General features: G+C 43.4%; 1 protein-coding gene across 1 annotated transcript; it reads right to left on the minus strand.

Annotated features, from left to right (window-relative positions):
* Positions 1 to 26,401, minus strand: RHOA (ras homolog family member A). Its single transcript, XM_082322250.1, has 5 exons — positions 26,256 to 26,401; positions 8,294 to 8,451; positions 5,360 to 5,480; positions 1,925 to 2,055; positions 1 to 922 (listed from the first exon to the last, which is right to left on the minus strand). Exons 2-5 carry the CDS (start codon positions 8,447 to 8,449, stop codon positions 749 to 751), a joined length of 582 nt encoding a protein of 193 aa, XP_082178376.1. The 5' UTR covers positions 8,450 to 8,451; positions 26,256 to 26,401; the 3' UTR covers positions 1 to 748.
* Positions 26,402 to 27,297: the final 896 nt, after the last annotated feature.

Here is a 27,297-nt window from a genome sequence, read left to right on the forward strand (position 1 = left end):
TGCTTTCCATCGGACTTTATTTTCAAATACAGTTTCTTAAAAAACCCAGAACACCTTAACGCAGAGGTTACAAGTAACAGTATTAGGAAATCCAATTATACAAAAAATACTACATCTAAGCTGGGGTAAATAGATTTATTTTTGGTAACATACATTTAAACTGGCACTAATTACACAGTAACTAAAAGGTAACTAACATGAAACCACAGAACCCTCACTTTTTCTTAGCTGAATGGGACTTGGTCATTTCAGAGTGATCACATTTTCAAACTAATGTTTTACACCACTGAGCCATGAAAATCAGATCTTCCTAAATGTGATAGCACTGAAGCTACACTTGATTCCACATACAGCCATGTAACTGTTGTACTCAATTAGAATAGGACGTTAGTTATAAAGTAGTTACAGACCAATCCTCTGTGTTGACAGCTTTTTCTCTTTCTAGAGAGAAGAAAGAAGATAGAGAATTGTCTTCAATTAGCGCCTGGCATATCCTGTGAGTGCAGAAAAGGTTTGTTAGAGGAATGTTGAGGTTAACCTTGGGTGCACAGATGAATTTGATGCAGATTGTTATAAAAATCATGGTTGGCTTCTAAATACTGGTAGCAAGATGACTCGATTTTTAAATCTCTTAAGTAAATTATAGATAATGAAAAAGGCCAGTAATCATACACTAAGATTAATAAACAGCACTTCAAAATTACTCAAGTGCAGGGTGCTGCTTTGGCCATCTTCCTCTGGCCACACTTTATAAGAGAAGGCACCCGGACTTTTTCTTGCCACGCCGGGCTTGCAAAGCAGCTCTAGTGGCCATTTCAAAAACCTCCCTCACACCGTCTTTGGTCTTTGCCGAACACTCCATATACCCAAATGCACCAATGCGGTTTGCCATATCTCTTCCTTCTTCGGGTTTGACAGGCTCCTGTAACAGCACAGAAGCAGCAGGTGAGAACAATCCAAAGCCAGACCGATGCGCACCCGTCTTCCCTGTCCCGCCCAGCTTCCCAACAAAGGCAAAGGGATTTCTGGATTAAATGCACATAATTAATTGTTTAATTAATAATTAATTGCTCCCCTGAGAGTGATCCTTTCAACAATAAAGGCAGATTTAAAATCATATTTGCTTATTTTCTCAAGATGCAGCACGCACCTCAGCCTGGATTACACAGACAGGGTGTATAATTGCATACTGCGCCAATGCTTGAGGACATGATCGGTTTTCTAACACCTCTGAGCATAAAGGCCGCAAGACCAGTTGAAACTTGAGCAAAAGTTTGCTTATTTCAGAGGAAACATTTATGCAACCCTTTGCCACAATTGTAACAAAAGCTTATGAACAAATCCCAGAATTAATGCCTCAGTCTTTGTATAAAAACAAATATTATGCAACAGGAGCGAAGATTCCAGGATGGAGCAGAATATCTGCAGTCCCATACCCAAGCTGGGGGTTTCAGACACGATCTGAAAATGAAACCTAGTGACAGGCTCAGGAATGAGCTACAGCACCTGTGGTTATCACCTCAAAACACCTACCAATAAAACTGTTTCCTTTCACATCCTGAACATACAAAATAAGGAACAACTTGAGTGTGCAGGCACTTGATGTGTTGACGTCTCCTAATTAAATTCCTTTCTACCTCAGGGATTCAGCTCTCCAGCATGGAGAGCAGCTGACTGTTGGTAACCCAATATAGCCATTTTCATTGTTGAGAACGCCTTTTTCTAAAAATTAAATCTCCAAATATGAAAAAAGAAACACTCAATTAAAGGTAATATATACTTTCTGGTTTCTGTCATGGATAAGTATTCATTATGCAGCCCACAGGAAGCTGGCAGCAAGCTGCGGATGCCCATTTAATGCTCTGGTACAACCACTATACGATTTCTTCTTCATTTATTGTGAGACTATCGGAAAGGAACCTGCCTGCTTCATTTTGGCCAGCTCTCGTCTTGTGTGCTCATCATTCCTCAGGTCCTTCTTGTTTCCTACCAAGATGATAGGCACGTTGGGGCAGAAATGCTTCACCTCCGGGGTCCACTTCTCTGGGATGTTTTCTGGAAAAAAAATAAATAGAAGTATGACTGTACTGAAATCCACTTCTGGGGAGAGTTTTATTTTAAAGCTTTTACCTGCTGCCTGAGTGGTTTTAGCTTGCTAATCCACAATGATGCCCTTTTTTCTACTCTTAATTTGGGAAGCAAATAGACCTGGTCCAGTATTACCAAAAAAGACAAGCCTACCTATGGTAATTTTAAGGCTGAAGGACACCTAAACTCTTGGCTTCTCTACATCTCTCAGTAGCTACTTGACAAGGGTTAGCATAACAAAGAACAGCATGCAGAATTCTGAAGTAGAGAGTTATGGAATATTTTGCTTCAAGAGAAACATTTTCTTTATCTCCAGAAGCTAAAGATGGGCACAACCCTGAAGCACAAGTTTTTACATCACTTCTTCCTTCTAAAAAGCAACATCAAACAACCACTCCGAACCCTCCCATTAACTGTAGCAGAAATGTTGTTCTGTACACTAATCACAGATGCACAGAAACAAAGACTTCGTGTAAGTCATTAGCAGATTTGCCATCTCTCCCTATCTGCGGCAAATGAATTTGCGATCATATACAAGAAACTATTTCCTCCTAACATAACTTTCCTACATGATGGCTTTTTTTAAATGGAGCTGCAAATGGAAGACTTGAGGGCTTCTCAAAGCAAAACCTTGATTAATTCTATATAGCAGGAAGTGTTGAACAGCCCAAAACATTCAGCTTTGCTTTCTGAAGCTCTCAGACATCTGAGATTCACCAGTGGATGTACCTGCAGGCTACATAACCCCTTTTTATCTTCATGGAATTCCATTCAGCTTTTGAAGAGACATTAACTATTACGGCATTGTTTTCTTGCTTGAAAGAACAACTTAGACAAGCATTTTGAAGCCAGTTTTTGCACTACAGCCAAAACAGCAATTCTGCAGCTGCACCTGGAGTGCTCAGGGGGTGCCGGCCTCTAGACGCTGCGCATCTGAAGAGCCATCTGGCAGCTCACTGCTCCCAGAGACACAGGCGCCCCGATACTGGTGAGCAGGAAGGGAGGAGAGGGAGGAAAAAACGGCCAAGATCAGACTTGACCTAATCAAAGCCCTCTCCCCCGCCTCCAGGGTTCAGTAACCCATCCTGTTCCCAGGGAGGTGAGGTCGGTTAGCTCTCCCGCTGCCAGGGGAGTAGCACGTGTAGTAGAAGCAAGCACAGCTCAAACCTTGTGTGTACCTGTTTACAGCCACACCAGGTATGACCACAGCACTGCTGCCAACTAAACCTCAAATTGTTTTGGAGAGAGACAATGAAAGGTGTCTCTAAACACAGGATCAGGTGAAAGTGATGAAGAGAGAGATCAGGATTTCCCAGATATCAAGCTGGCATTGATTTTTCTAAAAAGACACTTTCACATCCAACTGCCCATTCCACAGCTGCTGCCCTTTGGAGGCAAGGCAAGAAATGAGACTGAGCAGCTATCAAACATTACTCCAGTCAGACTGTAACACCACTGTAACATCTTAAGGAATATTTTGTTTGCTCATTTATCCAAACCTGCTGCGAACTGTGGCAGGAATGGCATTTTTCAACCATTGTGATAGCTGCATTCAGGACTAATCTCTCCATTAACTGAATTTCTGTGCTTCCTGGATCCTTTTTGTCTAATTCTTGTTTCTTCCTAAGACACAACTCTGGGGAGCCAGGGTTCATCCATAACATAGACCAGAGGTGTAGTAAAAAAGCCCCTCTAAGGTCAGCTTGCTGTGATTGTGATTACCCTGGCAGTAGAAAACTCCAAAGGATTTAGTGGTTTAATACATTTAAGAGAGAACTGGTATCCCATTTATGAGCACCCGTTAAAATAATTTGACATCTGTCATTAACAGACAAAGCGGAGGGGTCTCTCACTTCTCCTGGTGAGGAGCTGCCCAAGGCATGGACATAACTTTCACCAGTTACAAGCAAGTACCAGTCAGTCACTGTACAGAAGGTTCTTGTCAGAGTACAGCTGGTCATACACACACGCACAGAATCGATGTGCCTAAAGATCTATTTTAATATTATCTGCATTGCAATAAGAAACCTCACAAATAGTAATTAGCAAACAAATCCCACTGGTGAGTAGTAGATAAGGAAACTTACAGAAATTCACTTGTTTAAGAAAGTGCTACCACCATGTATTTGTTTAGGAGACTACACTGAATGGATGGAGTAATTACTATTTTAAAGGGACAGAAATCAAAGTTCCAGAGACATTGAGTCTTAGAAATAAGAGTATCTCTATCTCCTGCTCCTTACCCTCTTCAAAAATGTCTTTGTAAGATCAAATACATCGATATCTACGCATCAGATTTATAAATCAATCAGTGAAGATTTCAGTCTTGGACTCCACACAGAAGAGGTGCTTAATACACAGATTTTTGAAACGTATGTTTTTGGAGCTCAGAAATCATAAATCAGGCAACTCTTTTCTTCATCACAAGCAGATGTCAGTCACTGGAAAGCAGACTAGGAGAGTATAAATCTCCAGCCTCTGATCATTTCTACCAGTGAGAGCCACCTCCCTTTAATGCAGGCCCCCCTCCAGTGTGGTTCTAGCTTATGTTTTTCACCCACCAAGCAGAGAGCAAGAAACCCCAGGCTATTTGGGATTAATAACTCAGAGTGTTTCAAGCTGATCTCTCTTGAATAAAAGGAGGGGGTGAGGATGGTGGAAGGGATGAAAAAGATAGTGAAAGCTAGCTTTCCCATTTACATAGAAAGGGAGGTACTCTATTTTGCTGTATATAGTGTGGTCTTAAGTGTATAAGAACCTGCAATTTTCAAGAAGAAATAAAAAAAAAGTAAAATCAAACCTTGGGTGGGCCATGCCACTCAGTGGACACCTTATGTACTCACAGGGCTCCCGGGCACAGCAGAGTGCAGCTACAGCCTTCCTGCTTGCTTGGGGTCACCCAGGCAGCACCTCCCAAGGTGGGCGCACACCAGCATGCTGCCTTGGCCTGCCAGGCAGCGTTGTGGGTTGTGGGTGCTGATCTAGGCCAGGGAGCTGCCTCCCTGCTAAGTGTTGCTCAAATTATGCAGCAGAGCCCTGGGTAAACACAGTGTGCTGCTGAGCCTTACAAAATGCCACTCAGCATTGTTGAAGAATACAGGTTCCTTTAAGATCGTAATGTCGAAAACTATACTTTCAAAGCAGTATGAATTTTGAAATTAGGAATGCTCTCAATCATTACAGCACATGAAAATAAATGTTACAGTACAGTTTCCAAGAGGAATACAGCGACACAGAGATGTAATTCCGAATCAATTAGTGATCTACTTACCTAAACTATCAGGACTATCAATTGAAAAACACATAAGTATAACATCAGTATCTGGATAAGAAAGCGGTCTAAGTCGATCATAGTCTTCTTGTCCTGCTGTATCCCACAACGCCAACTCAACCTGCAGAAGAAAGATCAAGGCAGTCAGCCAGATCACCAGGGAAGTTTTGATTCAGAAGCTAGTAACCCAAGACAAGTGGATAAAATATTTCAGTTAACACCACTCAAAAGGAGGAGACTACAAGACAAACCACTTTGACAGGAGAACTATTAGTTCCATAACTCCAAAATCCAATTTATTACATCTTATGAGACTTTTCTTTATATCCATGACGAGTGCAAATTCTCTGAAAGCACGTAAAAGCTACCAGCAGAAAAGCAAGACAGAAGAATTTAAGGAAATCGGCTCCAAAGGGCTGGGAATCTCTCTGATAAGCATTCAGTTTTCAGTGAAAGTGGACTCTCTAAGTATCTGCTTTTAGGATTATGCACATTTTCAATTCATTTACAGCTGGAACCTGTAGTGACTAAGAAATGCCCAGATTGTACTTACTTGTGCACAAATTCATTAAAACTTCATCACAGTAGAAATTTACACTTGTAATTTGCTTTGAAATAGAGCTGATCTGTGTGTAAAGCTTCTTGTTGCTAAGAACTGAGTAAAGTAGCTAATGTTCTCAGTATTTCTACTTATGGTGAAGCTAGGGGAGAACATCCCAATAGCATTGTTTAAAACCGTAGAAGGAATAGCCAGTATTTAAACTAGGAAATTTAAAAACTAGAATCAAGCTCTTAAGGTATACTCTTTCTTGAGATTCTCTGATGCATCTGCCTTTGCAATGGAGTGGCTTTCTTCTTGTTTAAGCTCTTATGTTCAAAAATTACAGGAAAAAAGTTCACAGCAGCTCAGATAAAGATAGATGGGCAGAACTGGAACCCAAATGTGAGCTTGAGCATGCAATGCAACTGTCTGGTTAAATTCTGAAGATACAAAGCCTTAGTTGCATGTATATACAAAAAAATTCTTCTGTATTTCAGTCAGAAATACTCCTCTCAGAGTCACCTCTGCATTTGCAAATGTGAATTTTGTGGCAAACGTTTTTACAGAAATGTCTGTTGAGGGTTCCCTCACATGACACTGAAATCAGCTCCTTTGGTCTACCTAAAAAAACACATCTCATACCATCGCTGTTTTGTCTTCCCATGGCTTCCGAACATTTCTGGTAATGCTTTTTCTAGGAAGAACGGTGTAAGCGACTGTCAAACAGAACAGTCTTAAGCACCACTCTCCTACAAACTTTTGTAATCAAGTTCTCAGAAGACAAAGTGCTTATATAAAGTATGTCATCTGGTCACAAAAAATGCATCTGACATTTCCACAACAGAAAATGCACTGCTCAAGCTGCTCATGCAATTTTTATTTAGATACCAGCTGCATACAGCTGATAGGGCAAGACTCTCTGTTCAACCCATTCAGAGATGCAGTGATTCAGGCAGAGAATGAGGAATTTTGACTAGGTGATAAGAGAGAGAAATTGATATCATACATATTTTAAACAATAGTCCTTAGAGTCTAAAATACAATATAGAAACTGCAGAAACTGTCACCTGGGGGGGAAATCATGTTCTAATATTAGACTAAAAGTAATTTATTTTTTTTTTTTACCCATTCATATCACGGGAGAGAAAAGCTCTTTTTAGACTGAAGTAACATGAACTATCATGACTAAAACCACAAATAATCCATGCCTGTAACAGTAGGAAATCAAATTTAACATAAAGCCCAAAACTAGCTCAAAAAGTTTTTGCTCAAATCAGGATGGAAACTGAGCAGTTTCAATCAATCTGTCACTGCATCTGAACTAGAACTGACTGAAAGATGTTCTGGCTGTACCTGAACCCAGAACAAAGGCAGAGGTTGCAGCAAGGGGCGAGACAGGGAAGCTCAGCACCATCAGCATCAAAAACACACTTGACATGAGGACCCACGGCACTGAGGTCAGCTCTGTGCGGTTACGGTAACAAAACAGACATCTGCCATGGCAGCCTAAAGGGGTTTGAAAATAGTTGAGCTTTCAAGGTCCAAAGTTTCTGCTATATGTGCTTCCAGAGTATCCTGGAAAGTGACAATTTTACACATCACACACTACCTTGTGTGACATAAATGCAGAAGGCAACCTATCTGGCGTTCAGAGAGCAGCCCTCCAAAAACTGCCTCTTGAAGCAGGTGTCTGGCATGTTTGCTCGTTTGGCAAACAAAAGGACTCAGAGGTCACACAGATTGAAAACTGATTTTCAAAATATTTAAAACTAAAATGAGATATTTTAATGATTAATTTACTGAAATACAAACTAAAAATGAAGCTCACTGAGCTGTGGGTACGCTTGGATGCTAAGAATTGCATTTCCTCAGACAAGTAGGACAGATGATGCTGATATACACCACAACAATCAAATACCTTTGAAGCCTGTCAGTCATCTCTTCTGAAGAGGATCCTGCACGTTGCCAGGAGTGTGTATGAAAAAAGACTCTCTCCAGGAACTAGTCTTTGTTAATCACAATGCCAGATGCCTATCAAAGCAGGGACTCCACTACGCAATTCCAAAGGCTAGCAGCCCAGTGTCCTCAGTATGTGGGCACATCTTTGACTTGCTCCATCCCCTCCCACCTACTGCAACATTTTACTTGGAATAACTGTATGGTTTCTAGAATCTCAACTTGTATAAGGTTAGAAATAGGTTGTTAAACAGACTTTGGGATATGAGCAGGTTCCAGCAAGGCCAATATTTTTTCCACAGGAACATGCTTAATATTTAAAGATATATTTACAACATAAGCACTAAGCATGTGTACTAACCACTTATTAAAGTAGTGTAGAGATCTCCATGAATAAATGCAAGTTCATTTTGACCATTACAGAAGTGTACACATACCTGCTTTCCATCCACTTCGATATCTGCTACATAATTTTCAAAGACGGTGGGAACATACACTTCAGGGAACTGGTCTTTACTAAATACAATCAGCAGACAGGTCTTCCCACAGGCACCATCACCCACTATAACCAGCTTTTTTCGAATGGCTGCCATAGCTGAAAAACAAAACAACAACTTATTAATTCTTCCGCTGCAGGTTTTAACTGAGATGCTAATAATTAACAACCACTAAGTTTCCAATTAACAAGAACTTTTAAATTGGGTCTACACATCTGTTAGAGAAACAGACAGGTATCTGGAATCACGAGTTCAAATTCCCATCCTTTTGAGAAAAACATTCCCCAGGACTTGTCAACACACTGGTGAGCCACTGGGTGCAAAAATAATAGAAAGGAGAGGAAACCAGCCTGGTTTAGCATTTCTTTACCTATTCTATAGGTTGAGATAGGAATGTCCAGAGATAGTGAGTCAGCAAGCAGCACTATCCTAGAGCACCTTCTGAAAAGTGTCTTTTAGGTAATCGAGTAAGAGATGCCTCAATTCAAGGGCAGTAATGTTTTCTTGTCACGCTGAGTTGTCTTAACTACAAAGTGCCAGAAACTGTGTGGAAGTCAGCTGGACTGAGGAGCACTCTGCTGCCACGTCAGAGCACCAACAGAAGGATCTGAAGGTAACCAGCCTGCTCCTCGAATTACAACCGCCACACTGCAAAGAATTTTGGAAGTACGCATCCCACTCCTCAATCTGCTTTCCTGGACATCACTGTGATCAAGTTATTTCGCCTGCTATCAGCTTATGTTAAGTAAAGGGGGGACACAGAGGGAGACACCACTGTGGTGCTCCACACAGATGTCTGTTGTTCAACGTATTGATAGTGGCAACGCAGAAACCAGCGTGAACAGTGAGCTGACAGTTTGTTAATGATATGAAGTTATTCCAGATAGTTCACTGTAAATATATATCTAATAATGCACACAAGGAGAAAAATTGTCCAAACTTCAAATGTAACACATGGGGCTCTAGGCTGATGATTACACTTCATGAGTAAGATCTTGGGTCAAGTATCAAGCTCCTGGAAATGTGAGCTTGGTAGCAGTCAAAAAGAACAGAATGAAATAGCAGGAACTGAACAACGATATAACCACCGCACAAATCCGTGGCTTGCTCACATGCAACTCTGGCCTCAAAAAGACGTTATGAAAGCTTTAATAGGTTTAGTGAAGGCCTAGAGTCAGGGTGGGACTGAAAGAGATGATTGTGTTGGATTTGGCAAATTCCTACAAAGTCACAAGTGACCCAAATAGCATGGATAGGGATTGATTGTTCACCATTGCTTCCCACAAACGAACGTGAGGGGGGTGATACACAGATAGCAGAAAAGGGTTCAAGCCCACCAGAAGACAATGGGGCTTGGGAACTCCAACAAGAGGATGTTGTGGACACAAGAAGTTTATACAGGCCTAAAGGAGACTGGGCAAGCACATGGAAGAAGATTCCTGCGTGAGTTAAAGAATGCAGAAACCGCATCTGCCTTAGAAAACCCCCATAGTAAAAGTACTTTGAGGCTGAGAGAGTACTTTGGGAAGCACTATATATGTGCCTGCTCTCTTCTTTCTTTTCCCTAGGCATTTATTTGTGACCATTTCAAGAGAGATTTAGGGAGGGACCTGGCTACAAGGGACTGGAATGAGGACAGACCCATAACTACTTTTTTCTCCATAACATGAAGGCGCTCCAGGGGAAGCCGCTTAGTCATCCCGTGAAGCTTCCTGGAAATGGAGCAAACAGCAACGCCACCATAATACCTACCATTGCATGACCAAAATACCACAGAGGGAGCACCCTTGTGAGTTAACTTTTGCCACAACAATCCCAGTACAAAGCTCTGTGAGGACGACTAGGGCTGCTGGCGAGGGGAGAAGGGCTCGAAGAGGCACAGAAGAGAATTAAAAGACATAGCAAAAATGTTTTCTCCTTTCCGCCTCTTCTCTTGCCTTATGAAATTAAGTAAAAAGGTAAAACTAACCATCTAAAAGCAACCTTTAGTTCTATTAGGTGATGGAGAAGCAGGGGATATTACAGAGATTCTGTACTTCTGCTCCAGGTGCAAACAGAGAAGGACCATTTCAGCCCATCAAGCAGGAAGGGCTCAAGGACTTGCAGAGCACAGCTTTGTCAGACACAACTGCTCAAGTAATCCAAATCTATCTCTAAAATGAGCTGCTTTCACCTTGTGAATATATACGTACTCACATTCAAGTTATTTACCTTAGGGATTTGGGGTTATTTTTACATTTGTGGAAGGTTTAAAATGATCCAAGCTTTAAAAAGGTTTTCTTTCAGTGGTTTTACATGGTTTTGAATACTTTCTAGCAATGATAATATTTGATTTTTATAGAACTGGAAATCATCTGTCCTCGGTACCAAGTCAAGATCAACTACTTACAAGTTCTACCTACTGTCAGCTTTGTCTAATCTGCCCTTAAAAACTGTAATGCTGAGTCCTACAAAACCTCTGAAGCCAGCTACTCCTGTGCTCCACAATAGCTACTATGAGAAAATTTCCCCCAATGTATATCCTCAACCCTCTCTGATGTAATGTAAGCCCACTACTGTTTATCATATTTGTCATGGGCATAGGAGAATAGATTATTCCTTTTCCCTAGTGCAGTTGAGAATACATGCCTTCATTCAGTCTTCTCTTCAGGCAAAACAATTCCAGTATACTCAAGCCTTCTCTGTAAATCACATTTCCTGGACTTTGCTGTTGCTCCCTTCTGGGCACAGTCCAATTGGCACAAATTTACCAAAGCATGGAGCCCAAAAGCTGAATCCAGTATTTCACCTAGGGCTTTACCAACACTAACTAGAGCTGAAGGATTATTTTATTGATCTTCCAGGATATACTGTTGCTTAAACATATACCGGAAATGCATGTGGTTTGTTTTTTTTTTTTCTTCCCAGGAGACAACACTGTTGATAAACTCAGCTTTTAATTAATGATAACTCCCAGATCTTTTTCATTAGGGCTGCTACATAGTAAGTTGCTCTCTATTCACACAACTGAATGTTTTACTGTCATGTTTTTATTTATCCTTCCTCTGACTGATGTTTTATTCTACCTCCAAGTTCTAGTTCTGTCCTCCAGCTTAATCATAGCCTTTCTCAGATGCAAGTTTAATAATCATGACTCCCAGATAATTATCTAGGTCACTGATGAAACCACACTGGAGACAAAGTAGGTGGATGACAGAATGGGATAACCCGTCCTTCCTCAGTATCCTCCCTCCTTCTCCTGTCCGTGCTAGTGGCTGGGGCTCTGGCCCTTGATCGCTTGTGTTACCTGCAATAGCACCTAGGGTAGGTGACCTTTTTGGCATCACCTATGGATAACTGTCTTTTTCTGTGGATTATCAGATCAACTCTTCCTTTATCTTCCTCTAAATACTTCCGCCACTCTAGATTTTTTTTTTTTTAAAAAAGCGTTCCTTGCCAGTTGAATCTCATTTTATGCTTTGGCCTTCTACATACGTATGCCTAAGGTCTACAAGAAAACTGCAATTCTGTAAAAAAAAAAAAAATCATCATTTAATGTAGTGCTTTCTATACACCCTTCCCTAAAAAAACAGATTGAAAATTATATATATGTGTATACATATAATTGTTTCAGGAGTTTTATTTGATCTCAATATCTCTTTCCTGAGAACAACCTATCACAAAACTCTCCTGGTCTGAATCTTTCCTGAGATCTGTTGACATTATTTGGACCCAACACGGAAGACCACTCTGTCAATCAAGGTGCCCTTCAGCAGTGTATGCTCAATCACTTCCTTCCCACTGCTTTGGATCCACTCCATGAGACTCTCCCCTGCTCAGTCTTTTATGCGCAGGATGGTCACCAGGACATCTCAAACCCACTGAACAGTCCAGCATCAAACATCTAGGAAATTAAAATTACCCCATCACCAACTTCTAGAGGATCCTGCCAAGATGCTCACAAAAAGCCTCAACCACCTTATGTTTCAGCATCCCATAATCCATGCATTAAGCATATTTACAATAATAATCTCCTAATTTAGAGGATTCAGTTTACAGATCAACATCTTTGGGCTTATTATTTTTAGTTAAAATAAATACATTCCTATCCAGTGGGTAGCTATAAGGGATTTTCAGGTCTGGCAAATACTCAGAAAAGCAACATCTCTGTAGTACAATAAAGAAAAAAATTGATTGCTTAGAATGGATCTACATCTTAGTGGTGTGTATCACAAGGACAACACTAACAGCATTCACAGCAGTCGGGTCTTTCTGCTGCATTTTAACATGCTCTGGTTTTCTTAATCAAGTATTCTGAAGCCTGGTAATACATCAAATTTGGACCAACAGTATGTTTTGACAGGAATCAAAAAGCACTGTGCTAGCCTAAAAAGCTTCATTGAAGATGTACGGTGCTTACATTACATAAAAGTTAGCATTTGCTGCAGTACAGCCTGTCACCAATGAGTATGCGTCTACATTTAGAAGTTAAAATACTATATAAACTACCTAAGAGGATATTACAAATAGACCAAATCCAAGCTACCACTACCTCACTGTAACTGAACACAAGCACTACACATTCACCCTTTTACGTACTGCATAGAGCAGGGAGAGACCAATAAATCCAGAAAGCTGCTGGAACAGCATCACTGACGATGCACACAGAACACTGAGCAAGAAATATTCTATCCCAATTAGTGTAACAGAATGGCTGCAGTGATCTTTTAGGGGAATCTCTGCCACCTTCTGCAGTAAGACGACAGATCTGCAATTTTTCCTACTCTTAAATGAACCACTCCTCCCACCTTTGCATTTATAGGATTCTTAAAACCAGCTAGTCTGCTAGATTCAAAGTGGAAACTCTCACAACATGACTCAAGTGACTCATCTGAATGGAAGAGATTCAATTATGACATTTCCTCAACCTAGGCCAGTGCCTTTCACAGGTATTACAAGAGCTTTAGACATCGTTTACTCAATCCCAATAACATCACAGGAGGTTACAACACAAGGAGCTCCTGTTTGCTGAGAGTTGCCACACTAATATCCTTGTTGCATGAGGCTGCTATTTCTAAGTGCAGTGACGCTCCAAGACTCATGCGGCATAAAGCTCTGCTTTATGAGAATGAGAAATGGGGAAAATATTTTTTTTCCATGTTTTAAATGTACTCCCCCCCAAGTATTATTGTTTACTGCAATGGAATCTGCCTCTTCTCTTCAGCACGCTATTTATTTTTCCAAGGAACAACATTTCCAGTGCCTCCTCTCCTGCGAATCCCAAGGTCACACAGCATGAGTGAGGATTGTGGACATGCTGTTGACATTCTGAAGTTGGATAAGCTGGTAACAAACACACCAGGTTTGCCTGTCTCACTCTGGATCTCATCCTGAAGAAAGTAATAAGGTGGAAGAAACAGCCCTTTACCATCACGTAGGTATCCCGACTAGAGTTAATTTCAATTACCAATCAACTACTACCAACTTTATATTGCCTGCTATGCCATACGGGCAGATCCCTTGTATAATGCACAGTTTTGTCAAAAAAGATCTTGATTGCTGCATATGTTAGCAAGAACTCAGAAGCGTTTCAGCAGGACCATTAATGATGTTTCTGATGCTGAGGGGGAAACATCCTTCAAATTCTTTCCCACCTAATCTTGCTGAAGTCCTTAAAACCAAAATGTTGGAAAGTGAGGGTTTTGAAATCTTGTAAAGATTGCTTTGCTGCTGACTCTTCCACACTCACCACTTAAACAGCTTGCTATTGAGCGAATTACAGCCTGGCACTCTTCTCACTTGCTTCATTTCCCCCTTCATTCAGTCAGCCCTGCCCTGGGCCAGCAGGAGGAACAAGAGCAAGGCTGAGGGACTAGAACATGAAGCCCTACTCAAGTGTCCCCCATCCCAACCAGTCAAGCCCTGCCCTCTACCTACCATAGGGGAGAACTGCCTCTGCATCAGGACCTGAACTTACTCTTAAAATATACCCACTTTTGCTCAAGTTTGAGGGGAAGGAGGAATGAGTTTCCCCAAAGACTCCAGTGATGAAGAGGACATGGATGAGCAGGCTTTTCCCGCAGTTTTCTTCTGGCTGTCTAGCAAGGTCTGGCATCAAAACTCAGAACTACCAAAACAGTTTGGAGCAGAAAGCAGATCAGCTCAAAAGCAAATAGGTCTGCTTTCAGGACAGCTGTGTACAGACAGTGAAGAAACTGAGATTGAACACGGAGCATTTGAGCTGGGGAAATGGTCCAAAGACCACGAGCAGAGAATGGGGAGGGGGCATGCAAGGAGGCCAGAAGGAGGATGGCAGAAGGACATCCACCCTCCTCTAGAGCAGAATCCAGGATTCCCACATCTGCCGGCTGTTTAATTGCCAACAGGAGGCAAGCGTCACAACCTTCTCCTCCACTGAAGTCCCAGTGGAAAATGTCAACAACTATACATTTTGTAATTTTTTTTTTCTCTGCTGTGTTTTTCATTAGTGAAAATATGTATAAACAAATGTCAGAAACATTGCAGTTTGCTGTTGAAATGCTATTCATGCTACTTTAAATCAGCTCCTTTGAGCATACATAAGCCTATGTGTGCCATCATGCTATTTTTTTTCCACATAACCCATACAGGATGGGCTATGCTCTTAAATAGCGGTAGTTGTGAAGTAAAGGAAACTATGACCCCAATTCACCTCTTACAGAAGTTGCAAAATGGGTAGCAAACAGCCTTGGGACCGCAATAAGAGTAAGAAAAAAAGAGAGAAAAAAGGTGATTCAATCACATAAAAATAGTTAGACACAACCCATGCTTCTGCTACAGGGTTCCTAAAAGATCCTGGAAGAACTACATACACCAAAACATGCTGCAAGTGACCACTTATTTATTTTCTTTATTTCTGAAGACATCCAGAATAGAACTCATCTGTACAGCTGCACTGAAAGTAAAGCCAGACAAACTTCATGCTCAGAGTGATCACGCTCGTTTGGTACCATGTACAACTTGAAATCAAGTATTACTGGGGCAGAAATACAGTTCAATTACAAGCCATTGGAATATAAATGCTAAAAATATGAATGCAGTCACCACTATAAAGGAGACAGTCCACACAGCTTATTTCAATAATTGAAATTTACTTAATTCTGTGCAAATCTGCCTGTGGACACTTGCATTCATAAACTGATAAGCCACATGATTTAAAGCGTTGCTAACAAGGCCTTTGGGAAACAACTATATTTATATTCCTTACAGCATCCAGCACATAAAGCAGTTTGTCAGTATTGCTAAATAGACCTATTTCCAACTATGGCGCTATGTGGGAGCAGTTGGTAAGAAAAAGATATCTGCTGGGTTTTTTTTGGAGGGTTACATATGAAATTCAACACTTGAAAAAAGTCCCTAAGCTGGCAAAGCACAGGGCAGGCTACTGATGTTGCACATTAAATGCAATCCACAGTGAAACAAGAAATTTTCTATTATAAGATTGAAGTACAATTGAAAAAATGATACAGAAGGTCAGCGTAGTATCCAATGGGATTAAAATACTGGACATAGGTCCTTCAGGAAGGTCCTTGGACAGGGTGAGCAGAGTATTCAGCTTTCTGCTAGCAGTTTATTCAGACTGTGTGTTAACCATGCTCAAGCCTGGCAAGTTTTACTAGTTTGGGAAAAGTGCTTTGCAAACATAGCTGTACAGCTATTTCCAGAGCCAGCTTTAAATTGGGAGCAGTATAGCTGTGTTACAACCCCAGGTCTCAGCTAACTCCACAAATAACCAGCTCAAGCCTCTTTGTACCACATCACCAGAACTGGGAGCAGGGTCAGCTTAACTGCATTAGGTCTTAACAACATTGGTTCAGTGCCAGCCCCGGTGAACCCTTAATGACTGATGAATTTTATACAGTCATTAAGAGTTATCCAAAAGTATAAAACTGGTGTTTAATAGGCACAGGCATACAACGCATTTCAGCTAAGCACACAGCGTGTTGTTTATGCTGCCTCTATGATGGCTGCAATAGGGTAGGAGATACCCCATCCGGCATAAAAGCCTGCCAGCACTAAGTTTTTGAAGAAACCTGAATCGGCAGTCAGTACCAGATCCGTGTCGTGTGTCATGCGGACATAGTACGTCTAATCTGAGATATCATGTGAAGTCTCAAAGCTGGATTCATCCTATCAAATTACAGCCTTTGCCCTTGCTTTCCTCTTCAGGATAAATACTGTATGACAACATACAATTCACCTGACTCCCAAAGAAAATTGCTTTTGATTCTGATAAATTTTCTTGATTTCTAACCACCAGAGGAAAGAGCAAAACATTTTGCTTTGCTCTCCCTCCCTGTACAGCTCACCCGCCAGTGCTTTACAGGAACGATGCCTCAGCACAATCAAACACTCCCAGGAACACACAAACTATCTTTTGCTAAAACACCCAAGCCATAAAACACCCAAGCAACCCTTTACACCCAACACCGTGTCCCACAAGCAGCTCCAGCACAGCCACTGACCAGAGGACTAACTTGTCCCTGCACCTAAACTTACACTTTCTACATCTAGGGACTCCACACATATAAAAACAGGTACATTGGCTTGGGACTTAGGTCTCCTCACCTCAGCGCCTGGCAGTCAGGACAACCTTGAGTGGATTCCTACAGAAAAGCAGGAGAGGAAAAAGGAACAAGAAGCTTCCCCCTCCATGCTCTCCAGCCTCTAACCATTTCAGCTCAGGAGCTTCTTGGGTCAGATGTGGTTCCCATGAATTTGGTAACCTCAAACAGATTTCTCTTCCATGAGCTTGTCCAGACTCCCTTTGAACCCATGTAAACTTCCAGCACTCACAACATCCTGTTGGAGGGAGTTCCCACAGCTTAATTACACATTGTGTGTAAAGCCACTTCCCTCAAATTCGAGATTGTCCCTATTAGTTTTTTTTTACTGCCTCCTAACTCCAAAATGGAAAGAGAGCAAACAGTTTACCTTGCTCACCCTCTTTCTGCTGCTCACCTAACAGACCTTCCAGACTGAAGCATCCTAGCATAGAGGTGGTTTTTGTTTTGTTTTTTAATACCTTTACACCTTTGGCAGTAGCGAGTGGCTGATCTATCAGCTGGCTGCTCCTAGCATAAAGAGTAATGAAGTGGTAGAGGTGTTGCTGTGAAGTGCTTCAGCCAGAAGGGCGCTCGGAAGCCCAGCAGCACAGCACCATGTACCTTCCCACCCCACATCGCCCATCACAGCCCCAAAGGCACCAGGGCTGCTGCAACGCAGGCCCCAGGAGCTGGAGCCCTGGGGACACCCCCGTTTTGACAAGGGTGCGCTGTTATACCCACTCACACCGTATCAGAGAATCACACCCCGAGCTGCGTTTCAAGTGCAAACAAGCGGCAGCTTGGTCATTCCCCGGTACACGTTTCACTCCTCGCGTTAACTCAAGTGCAGACTATCTTGACTTTAAAACAGGCGAGAACAGAGAATCCCCTACTGTGCTTCTTGCTCCAGTGGTTAGTTACATTTTCTGCATTAGTGATGAGGTTTTATTTGTCACTTCCTCATTTATTTGGCCTCTGCAAATTTCTTCATACTGGTATTTTGTTTCTTCCAGGTGACTGGTAAGAAATACAGCCCAAGAACTAACTCCCTCATGTCCTCACTAGACGCAGATTCACTTGAGTCTCCACCTGCCTTTTAAAGCTGGCCTCTTTCTACTAAATTTAATATGAAACATATTGATTTTGTACTGGCTTAGTTTCTCACTGAAAATGACGTGCAATTACTGTCAAGTGCTAACCGAAGGCTAAGATGAACACCTGTACTTAAGAGCCAAACTAAAACAATTAACACTAGTTGTTTCTATTTCCCCCAGTCCAGGTTGAGTGACATTGCCTTAATTCTTTCCTGAACGCTTTGTTACTTATTCCATTATTGTACCTGGGATTGATGTCTTAGTCTGATGGGATTATAATCATTAAGGTTGTCCTACTTCTCTTTATTATTACTGCATACTAGCATTCTTTCAAACTCCTTAAACTGCTGCAGTATGTAAAGAACTTTCTGGAAAAAAAAAATTATATAAAACCCCGCCATTCTCAGGCCAGAGATCTTCAGAGCTGAGATATATATCAAAATAGAGGTGTCAATTACCAAGTCTGGTCAGATTAGGCGTGCAATACCATTCAACCTTTCTTAAAAAATTTATTTAAAGAGATAATCAAAATACCTAATTACAGGGAAGTTCCCTGTATTGCCAGATAAATAACTGGCGAAAGATAGGAAACCAGACAGAAAGAAATGCTCAGCTCTCATAGAAGACCACCAGTGGAACCTGCACAGCTCCGCAAAGCTAAGGAAAAACAGCAATACAGCAAAATCTACTGATGATGCCAAGATGTTCAGGTAGTAAAGGCAAGGCCTTACTGTGATGAATTTCAGAACTTTAACAGACTCTGTGGCTAAGCAATAAAATTTGAAATAGATAAACATGAAGTGATACACAAGGTAAAAACCAGATACAACTTCCTACATGAAATCATGGACTGGGAGCTGATCAATACCACTCAAGGGCAATATTTTAGGGTTATATGGTTAATTCCTTTAAAATACAAGCTCAACACTCTGAAGAGCTAAAAAAAAAAAAAAATTAAATTCCAGTATTAGGAACTAGGAAAAAATGAACAAACCAGAAATCATTAAGCTGATGTAAGAATCCACAAGCACACCTGCATCTTTTGACTCTGTGTGCAGTTGTGATCCTCCCCATGTCAAAAGGCTAAAAAGGAACTGGAAATGACTCAGGACAGGGCAACGCAGATGATTAAACTATAGAACAGCGTCCATATGAAGAACAACTATGGCAGAACTGGAAAAAGGACAATCTGAAAGAGATGCAACCAAGAAAGAAAACAACTACAGACACTTCTCTAAGATCCTAAGCAGCAGTGAGAAAAGCTGGGGCCTGAATGTTCAGTCTTTAAAACAAGGACAAGGGTACACGGGATGAGCCAGGTTCAAAGCAAAGCAGGGCACATCGCAAGGCTTTGTTGTTTCTACCACATTTCAACTTTTTAGATCTGTGATTTCTTAGTCATAGGTTTCTCTTTGAGCTCCCTTTTTCTCCCAGTTACTTTTCATGCTTTTGAGCTTCTGTTTTTTATTTTCTACTTTCAGTTTCCACTTTTCTCCTATTTCATCTGTAGGGCTTTCTTGCATTGTTTTTTAAGTGCAAACAAAACAGATGCCTTCATTTCCTTTCCAAGTCAGGTTATTTAATTTGTTTTCAACACTTGGTTGGGGAAAAAATATCACAAAAGGAGGTTCCTGAAACATCTTTTTTAAGCCAGTTTACGCCAAAATTGTTAGAAACTAAAACAGCAATATGTGGAAGCAAAACTCTCTGTCTTAACACCGTCACCGTGCATCCTGTTTTGCAAACACCAAACTTAGCAAGGTCGTCCTGGTCTACTACAACTTTTCCTTAGTCTCAATTATCTGTGAAGTTCACCCCTAGGCTGTTCACCTCCCTATTTCTATATAAATTAGTAAATTAACACCACTTCAGAACCCAGGGAAGAAGACTAATTCCAGCATTTCTCCCCTGCCTTACTCTACCATGACAAGTCCCTCTCCAAGACTGAAGGCAAAGCTGGAACTACGGGGCCAGAGAGCAGTATTTTGTCCTCAGGACCTGTGGCTGCCATTGCTGTCCTTCCACCCTCACTTAACATTCTTGTGACTTTGCCCTTACTGACTAGATCTTTGTTATCTGTAGGTACGGTGACTTATGAGAGCACTTCTCTTATGCAATACTGAGTCCCAAGATTACTTTGCACAAAATGAGATTAGGGCTTAATATTGAGGTAATTATAGTAGATCTGTGGATTTCCACTTGTGTGCAATCTGCAAAACACTTGGCATTTGTGGCTTTTTTTTTTTCTTGGTATCCAAGACACCTCCAGCATGTCAAAGAGGACGCAGGGGGCCCACATGCTGAACAAGGCAGGTTCTGCTTGGGCGAGATCGCTGTCTTTAGGCACCCACTGCTGCCCTATAGCTGGCAGCAGCAGCACATACGGACAAGAGAAACTAACACCAACTCTACCAGACAACCATCTTTTCATACCCATAGCTGATGCTCTCACCTGTGTTCCTCCTCTACTCCCACCACAAGAAATCTGTTGAGATTGCACTGGTTCACATCAAACACCCATCAAGTCCAGCACCTTGCCTGACACATGCAAGTATCTCAGATGACTAAGAGTAAAAGAAGGAGCAAATGCATCGATACCTCTGCAAGTGTATTTTCTCAGTTCCCAGCCTGGGGGTATTCTTAGTTTTTTTAATCTTTGTGCTCAACAGCCCATTTGATAGCATTTTCTTCTGTGATTTCATCTGTTTGATTCTGAAGCCATGTAAATCGTTGTCATTCAAAGCACTCTGTGGCGCTGCTTTCTGCAGTCTCCGTACAGACTGCGGGAGAGGCACCATCAGTTTTGATCCAGACCAGACTGTGCTCAGTCATGTCTTTGCCAAGCTGAAGGGTTCAAATCTTTTTAAGCATCCCTTGTATGGAATCCATTTCTTATCCCTGATCATTCTTCTCAGCCTCTTCTTTGCTTTTCCAGTTGTACTGCATCTCAAAGTCCACCTGCCCTCGCGCAAAACCACAGTAATTAGTGTGCTAACAACTGAGAGCCATGATGCTATCCTCTGTTTTTTTCTTTATTCCTTTCCCCAAAGCCCCTCACACATGCTCATATGATCACTGTTGAACATTAAACTCACATTTTCACAGAATTATGACAAGCTCTTCCTCCTAAGTGGCAATAATTAACTTTCATCCCATTGGTGTATAAACAAACTAAGATTTGTTTTTTCCTCCAACTTTGTATTTAGCTGGAACAAATTTCATTTGATGTTTTACTGCCTGTAATTTGGTGTCAGAAGGCCGAGCTGCAATTCTTCCTAGTCAGCTCTTGTCTTTTCTTCCCTTACTACTCAACACCTTTCTCACCAGATCATTTATGAGTATGCTGAACAGTATAGATGCAATACAGATCCCTATTCTTCTCTTGTCCCAAACTTCCCTTCTCTGTGCTTGTCAAGTCACTCAAAAACTCCAGTAGATTTAAGCAGCACCGTTTCCTTTGCAAAAGCCATGCTGACTTTCTCCCACCACAAGCTGTTAGTCTGTTTACTTTTTTTAAGAATTTATTTTTAAAAAAGGCATTGGACTCTGCAATATCCTGCTGAACTGTCTTTAAAAACTGCTACCTTGTAAGTCATCTTCTACTTCTCTGGCTTCAAGGTATTAAGTGAGAAGTTACATAGCATAATTAAGAATTCGGTCATTTCATCCGCAAGTTTCCTTTGGAACCCTTGGGCAAGCACCATCTGGTCTTGGCATTTTGTAACTATATTTATCATTTTGCTCTAAAAACTTATTTGCTGACACTTCAAGCAGAGACAAATCTTCCAATGAGTCCTGTTCCTCATAAAGAGAATTTCTGGCATAGGAACATCTTTGGCCTCCTCCACAGTAAACAGGAATGCACATAAGTCATTTAACTTTCTACTGATGGCTTCATCATTAAATATTTCTTTCACTTCTTCATCATCTATTGGCCCTCCAGACTCCAGCAACTTTCTTCCTTCTGATGTACTTGGAAAAGAAATTTTTTTTTTTGCCATTAGCGTGATGTTGCTCAGCGTCTTTCTGGCGGGTCCTTATATTTTTCATTTGACTTGCCAGAGTTCACGTTCCTATTTACTTTTCTGGTCAACTTCATGACTTAAACTTTCTGAAGGCTGTATTCTGATTTCTAATACTTTCTTTATCCCAAACTGTATGCTCATTCTCATCTGTCAACATTCCACAGTATAATTTAAAATCTTCCCAACAACATTTTCAATTTTGAGTGCAGAAGCCTAGTTCTGCTGTGGTTTACGTGGAACCCAGCCTTTCCAAACAGCTTTTGGACTGAGGTTCAAAAAATGAGCCAATTCACTTTGTCAGTACCAAGTCAAGATCCCATTGTAAGACGGGCCTTATGGTCTCACGCAATTTCAACAGAGCAGATAGAAGAACAAAGAGCCTCCAGGTGTAAAATATAAGAAAAATGAAACATTAGCAAAGAATGCAAACAGAGATAACTGGTGCTTGGAGAGCTGCTAGTTCTATCAAACCACTGACACATGCAAAGACAGCCTTCCTTAAAACTGTGAAGATGAGGAGGAGGAATCACTTTGTACGCATCCACACTAGAGATCTGCTCCAAATGTGACAGTTCAATCAGTCAGTACACGGTCAGGTGAGACAGAACTATTTATTGTTGCAAAGCACTGCTAATTAACTGAGCAAAGGGATGGAATTCAGCCCCATTTCTGATTAAAAACAACAATAAAAAAAAAAAACAAACAAAAACCCCCACAACTGTCAGAGCTTGAGGAAAGAAAGACCTCAATATTCCTTGTGGGTGTACGGCCCAATTTTACTTGGTATACTAGTGACGCTCCTCCATCTGTTCCTTCTACTAGGGACCTTGGTCATGAAGGCTGGTCACAGAAAGACAGTGAACCTTGTGCTGATTAGTTCAATTAGATGATTCACGTAGGAAGGACTGGCTGTTAGTTGTGTGTATGCAACAGTGGATGGCAAATATCTTAATTAAAAGGTGGTCTATGGATATCTTAGTTCTTTTACTGTCTCAAATGCCCTTCTGAAGTGAAAACATAGCGATAGGAAAAAGACAGAAGAGAGGGTGGACAGATCCGAGTTGCTCTACCAACTCCAGTTACGTTTTTGGTAGCTTTTGTTCACGGTTCACAATGAGGTGAGAACAGAGATCACATCAAGGCCAGAAGGCACCCGGACACATAACAGTGATGTAAAATGGCTTAAAGCAACGATAACTTAACCAGCGTACCGGAGACAGTCTTTGGGGATATTTGTGCTTATTTTTGAGACAATCCCGAAAGTAATAAGCAACTACTTCCTTCTACTTAGCTACCTAGCTATTTATATGGTGTCCAGCATTGCAGGAGAGGAATCACACCAATACGCAAGGAGCAGAGGATTTTCTTCCTGCATTCAGGTACGTGTATTTGCATAGCTGTAACCCTGGGAATGAAGGTAAGCTGCCATCAGGTGCCTTTATTTTGCACAGCACTTCTTCTGGGGTTTCACCCTTATTACTTGTTTACTAGGACAGACTCATCACAGATCAATTTAAGATTTAAAGGGCATGCTGGGTAGCCTTTATCAACATGCTAACTTCCTCAAACTCACTGATTAAACTCTTCCTCCACATTAGCTAAGCTGCATTTGAAGACAAGTCGTAAGACAACAGAGCAGTACAGGAGAGTTTAAGTGGCTGTGGAATAACACGTGAGCCGGATTAGAGTTTAGTAGAAAAAGTAAAAGATAGTGTCTGAGCAGAGACTTGGAAAGAACCTAATGATGTCACGGCAGCAGGGAATAAAATGTTAGAGAGGGATGGAATGAGAAAATACAATAGCCTAGTGAGAAGGTAGTAGTCAAGGTCAGAAACTTCTAGGGCTGAGTGGACCACAGAAACAGTGTAAAAATGAGCCAACAGGGTTCAGGGCAACGTAAATATGTTGAGAGAAAAAGATGAAGCGTAAAAAGTAGGAAAAACAAAAGTTACCATTACAAAAAATGAGGAAAGATTATATTTCTAAGCCCCTCCGACTATCAAATTGTTTGTATTTGGAATTTACTTATCTGAAGAGCCATCGCTAGTCCTACATCCTGGTGGCAGTTAAGATCATTTAGGATGTTTTTACTGTCAATTCCTGGCTCAGAGAACTCCCCGCCTCTGGCGCTCAATTGCTGTGGCACTCCGCCAGAGTGTGAGTTTGGTGAACTAGGAGGAGGGATAACGTAAGAGTTGCTTGGCTTAGCTCTCTGACTGAATTTCTTTTGCCCCTTGTGTGAAGGTGCATTTATGTCTTGAGAAATTATTTAAAAAAAAACCCAAACACATATTCTAGTGTTAAATGATACAAATGGCCCGTTAAAATTAATTTATGTCAAGCTTTTATGCTGAATATGCTGTTAAGCATTCCAGTGAACTAATTAAAATGAAATAAGGCTAATGGCAATTTTTCTTTTTTTAAATCGGCAACCTTGGTCCAAATCAGAGCCAGAATTAGTCTGCATATTTGAAATAGAAATGCTAGTGCTGTGTGGCTGGAGACCTGGGTAAGGTCAGAACAGGGCAGGAGGAGGGCATGTACATGCATTAGAAGAGCCTTCAATGGAAAGCAAATATTTTCACAAACAATCTTTTTAGGGAGGGAGAGACTTCATATTTCCCTACTGAAAAAAAAGAAAAAAAATCCCCAAATAAAGCCGTTGGAGAATCTAATACTTTGAGTCACAAACAACATTGAGGACAAGTAAAACTAATTTTTGATATTTCTGAGATAAAAAGAGGGCTATAAAAGTTTGCTTTTAGAAGAAGTGCGCTGTTTTAAAATCACACAGACAGCAGAATTGTTACCTAGTCTAAGCTTAGGGGAAAGAAAAAAGCAACAACAAACCTAACATTGCCTAGGTAGGTCTTAGGATTTAGTTTTCTCCGAATCCTGCATCAGATACAGAAAAAGCGGGTGGGAACCACTGCTCATGAAGGGTTCCCTGCAACAAACAGGTGAACTGTACCAGGAGGGAAACAAAAGCTGGATATGAGGCAGGAACTAAAAACAAACAAACCCCCGTTCCAGACACCTCGCAGAGACAAGACTTAAAGGGATATCAAAGTAGTTAAGGCATCATTTAATTGGGGACAATACTTTGCTCTGACTCTCTGTAATAACTTTAACTCCATAAACATTTATAATAAGTTTTTTGGTGGTTTTTTTTAGACCCAAACACAACTGAAGTAGTCTCGAGGCTCCCCTCGCCCCTGAAGTTTCCTGGCAAAGAAGGTTTAGGCAGAGTATAATTTTAAGCTGGGTAATTTTCAGTCTAAGGTAAGGCTGGTGGGCCACACGGAGCCGATGGCGCTAACAGGGCGTTTTAACCCAAACCCGAGCTCTTTGCGAGCCCCTTGCCCGCGTGCCCTCGGCCTGCTGAGGCTGCACCGGCGCCGGCAAAAACAACGCAATTCAAAGTTTGCAGCTGCACGCCGAAAGGCGATTTCTTCCCCAGCTAAAAGTTTAAACGCTAACAAAACCCGGGACGCGTTTCCGCAGCAGCTAACGCGCCCGGCCAGGCCCCGCGCAGCCTGCGCGACCCACGGCGGGGTTCGGGAGCGACCCACGCGTGGCGGCGCGGCCCGGCCCGCGGACCCGGCTCACCCCCGCCGCCCTGCTCCGCTCTCCGGCGTGGCGGCGCCTCCCGCGCGCCCGGGTGACGTCACCACAACAAGCTGCCAGTCAGCCGGGTCACCCCCACCGCCCGGTGCCCACTCGTGTCACACCCCACGGCGGCGGGGGGGAGGAGGGAGGGAGGGCGGCGAGCGCCGCCTCCGCGCCGCCCGTGGCGGAGCTGGCAGGAGCGGGGTCCCCGCCGCGGCCCAGGCGCCGAGGGCCGGGCGAAGCGAGGGCGGCTCCAGCTGGGGAGCCCCCGGGGCCGCGCCCCAGCCCGCCCGCCCTCCCCTCCCCCGCTCCCGCCGCCCGGAAAAGGCCCCGTTACCGGCCCCGGAAACTTGGGGGCTCTCAGAGGGGCGGCCGGGTCGCCACACACGCCCTCCCCCCTTTTGTGCGGGCGATGCCGCCCGGACACGGCGGCGAAAGGCTCGGCCGAACCCGTCCGCCCCCGCCCGCAGGCCGCGGCGCGGGATCCCGGCGGGGGCGGGCGGGCCCCACCCGCCAGCAGCGGCGGCGGCGACGCGAAGTCGGGGGGGAGGGGGGAACCCGGCGAGCCGCCCCCCCCCCGCCCCGGGCGGCGGAGAGCCCCCCCCGGTACCTGCGGCCTGCGCTGAGTCTCGCTCCCGCCGCTTCCTGCTCCACAGGCCCGAGCTCGAGCAGCGGCGAACGGAAACGGGCGGGGCGGGGGCGTGCGCGCTCACCGGCCCGGCGCGACGCGGCGCGGCGCTGCGTTCCCTCAGCCCGGCCCCGCCCGGCCCCGCCCAGCCTCGGGCCTCGCACGCGCGCGCGCGCCCCCGCCCGCCTGGCGGCCAATCGGCGTGGCCGGGCGCGGGGGCCGCCGGGAAGGGGCGCTATAAAAGCCCGGGTGCTATTTACGCCGCGCGGGGTGGGTGGTTGCGCCTGCGCGGTGTGGGCTGGGAGGGCTGCGCCCCGCCGCCGGCCAGGGCCTGGTGGGCCGTGCGTCTCTCCCGGCCGCCCTCCGCGGCCTAGCGCGGTCTCAGCGCACGCCCTGAGGCCTTCCCCGGTGGAAGCTGGGCCGGGGAAAGGGGGTGTGCGCGCTTCCCCCGATTATCTGTGAGCCGCGGGGCTTACTTCGGCCCGAGCAGTGTGTGCCCTGTGGGAAGCCACCGGTGGTGGCAACCTCGCTGCTGGGCATGGCTGCCCAGCTGCCCCCAGGGCTCCCGGGTCTTGCTAGGTGAGGGGGAGGGTGGCTGTGGTGGGGAGCTGTTGTGTCAGGGCACCCTGTTTGCCTACGGGCCTTTCAAGTGAGCCTGTTTGGGCTGAGAGCTGGTTCCCTGTTTCTTCCAGTTGAGCACATAAGCTCTGCTATTAAAAACTGAGCGGAGCTGTTGGAGGAAGCCAAGGAGCTGGCAGGCAGTGCAGGAGAGAGCTAGAAGGGTCAGACTCTGCACCACATCTCACTGCCAGGATCTTCTGAGCACATTTCTGGTATGCCTGATGGCAAATACTGCCCTCACCTTGGGAGGCAGAGGTCTGGTGGTTGATGCAGTGCCTCCTTTGTGTCTTGGAGGAAGGGTACTGCTTCATCTGTTGCCTTCTTTCCCTCCTTGCCCACCTGAGAGGGCTCAACAGGTGGAGCTGGCCTTAGGGGGACTCAGGCATCGTTTCACTGAAAAGGG

This window comes from Platalea leucorodia (assembly GCF_965183815.1).
Source record: "Platalea leucorodia genome assembly, chromosome: 9".
NCBI lineage: Eukaryota > Metazoa > Chordata > Aves > Pelecaniformes > Threskiornithidae > Platalea > Platalea leucorodia.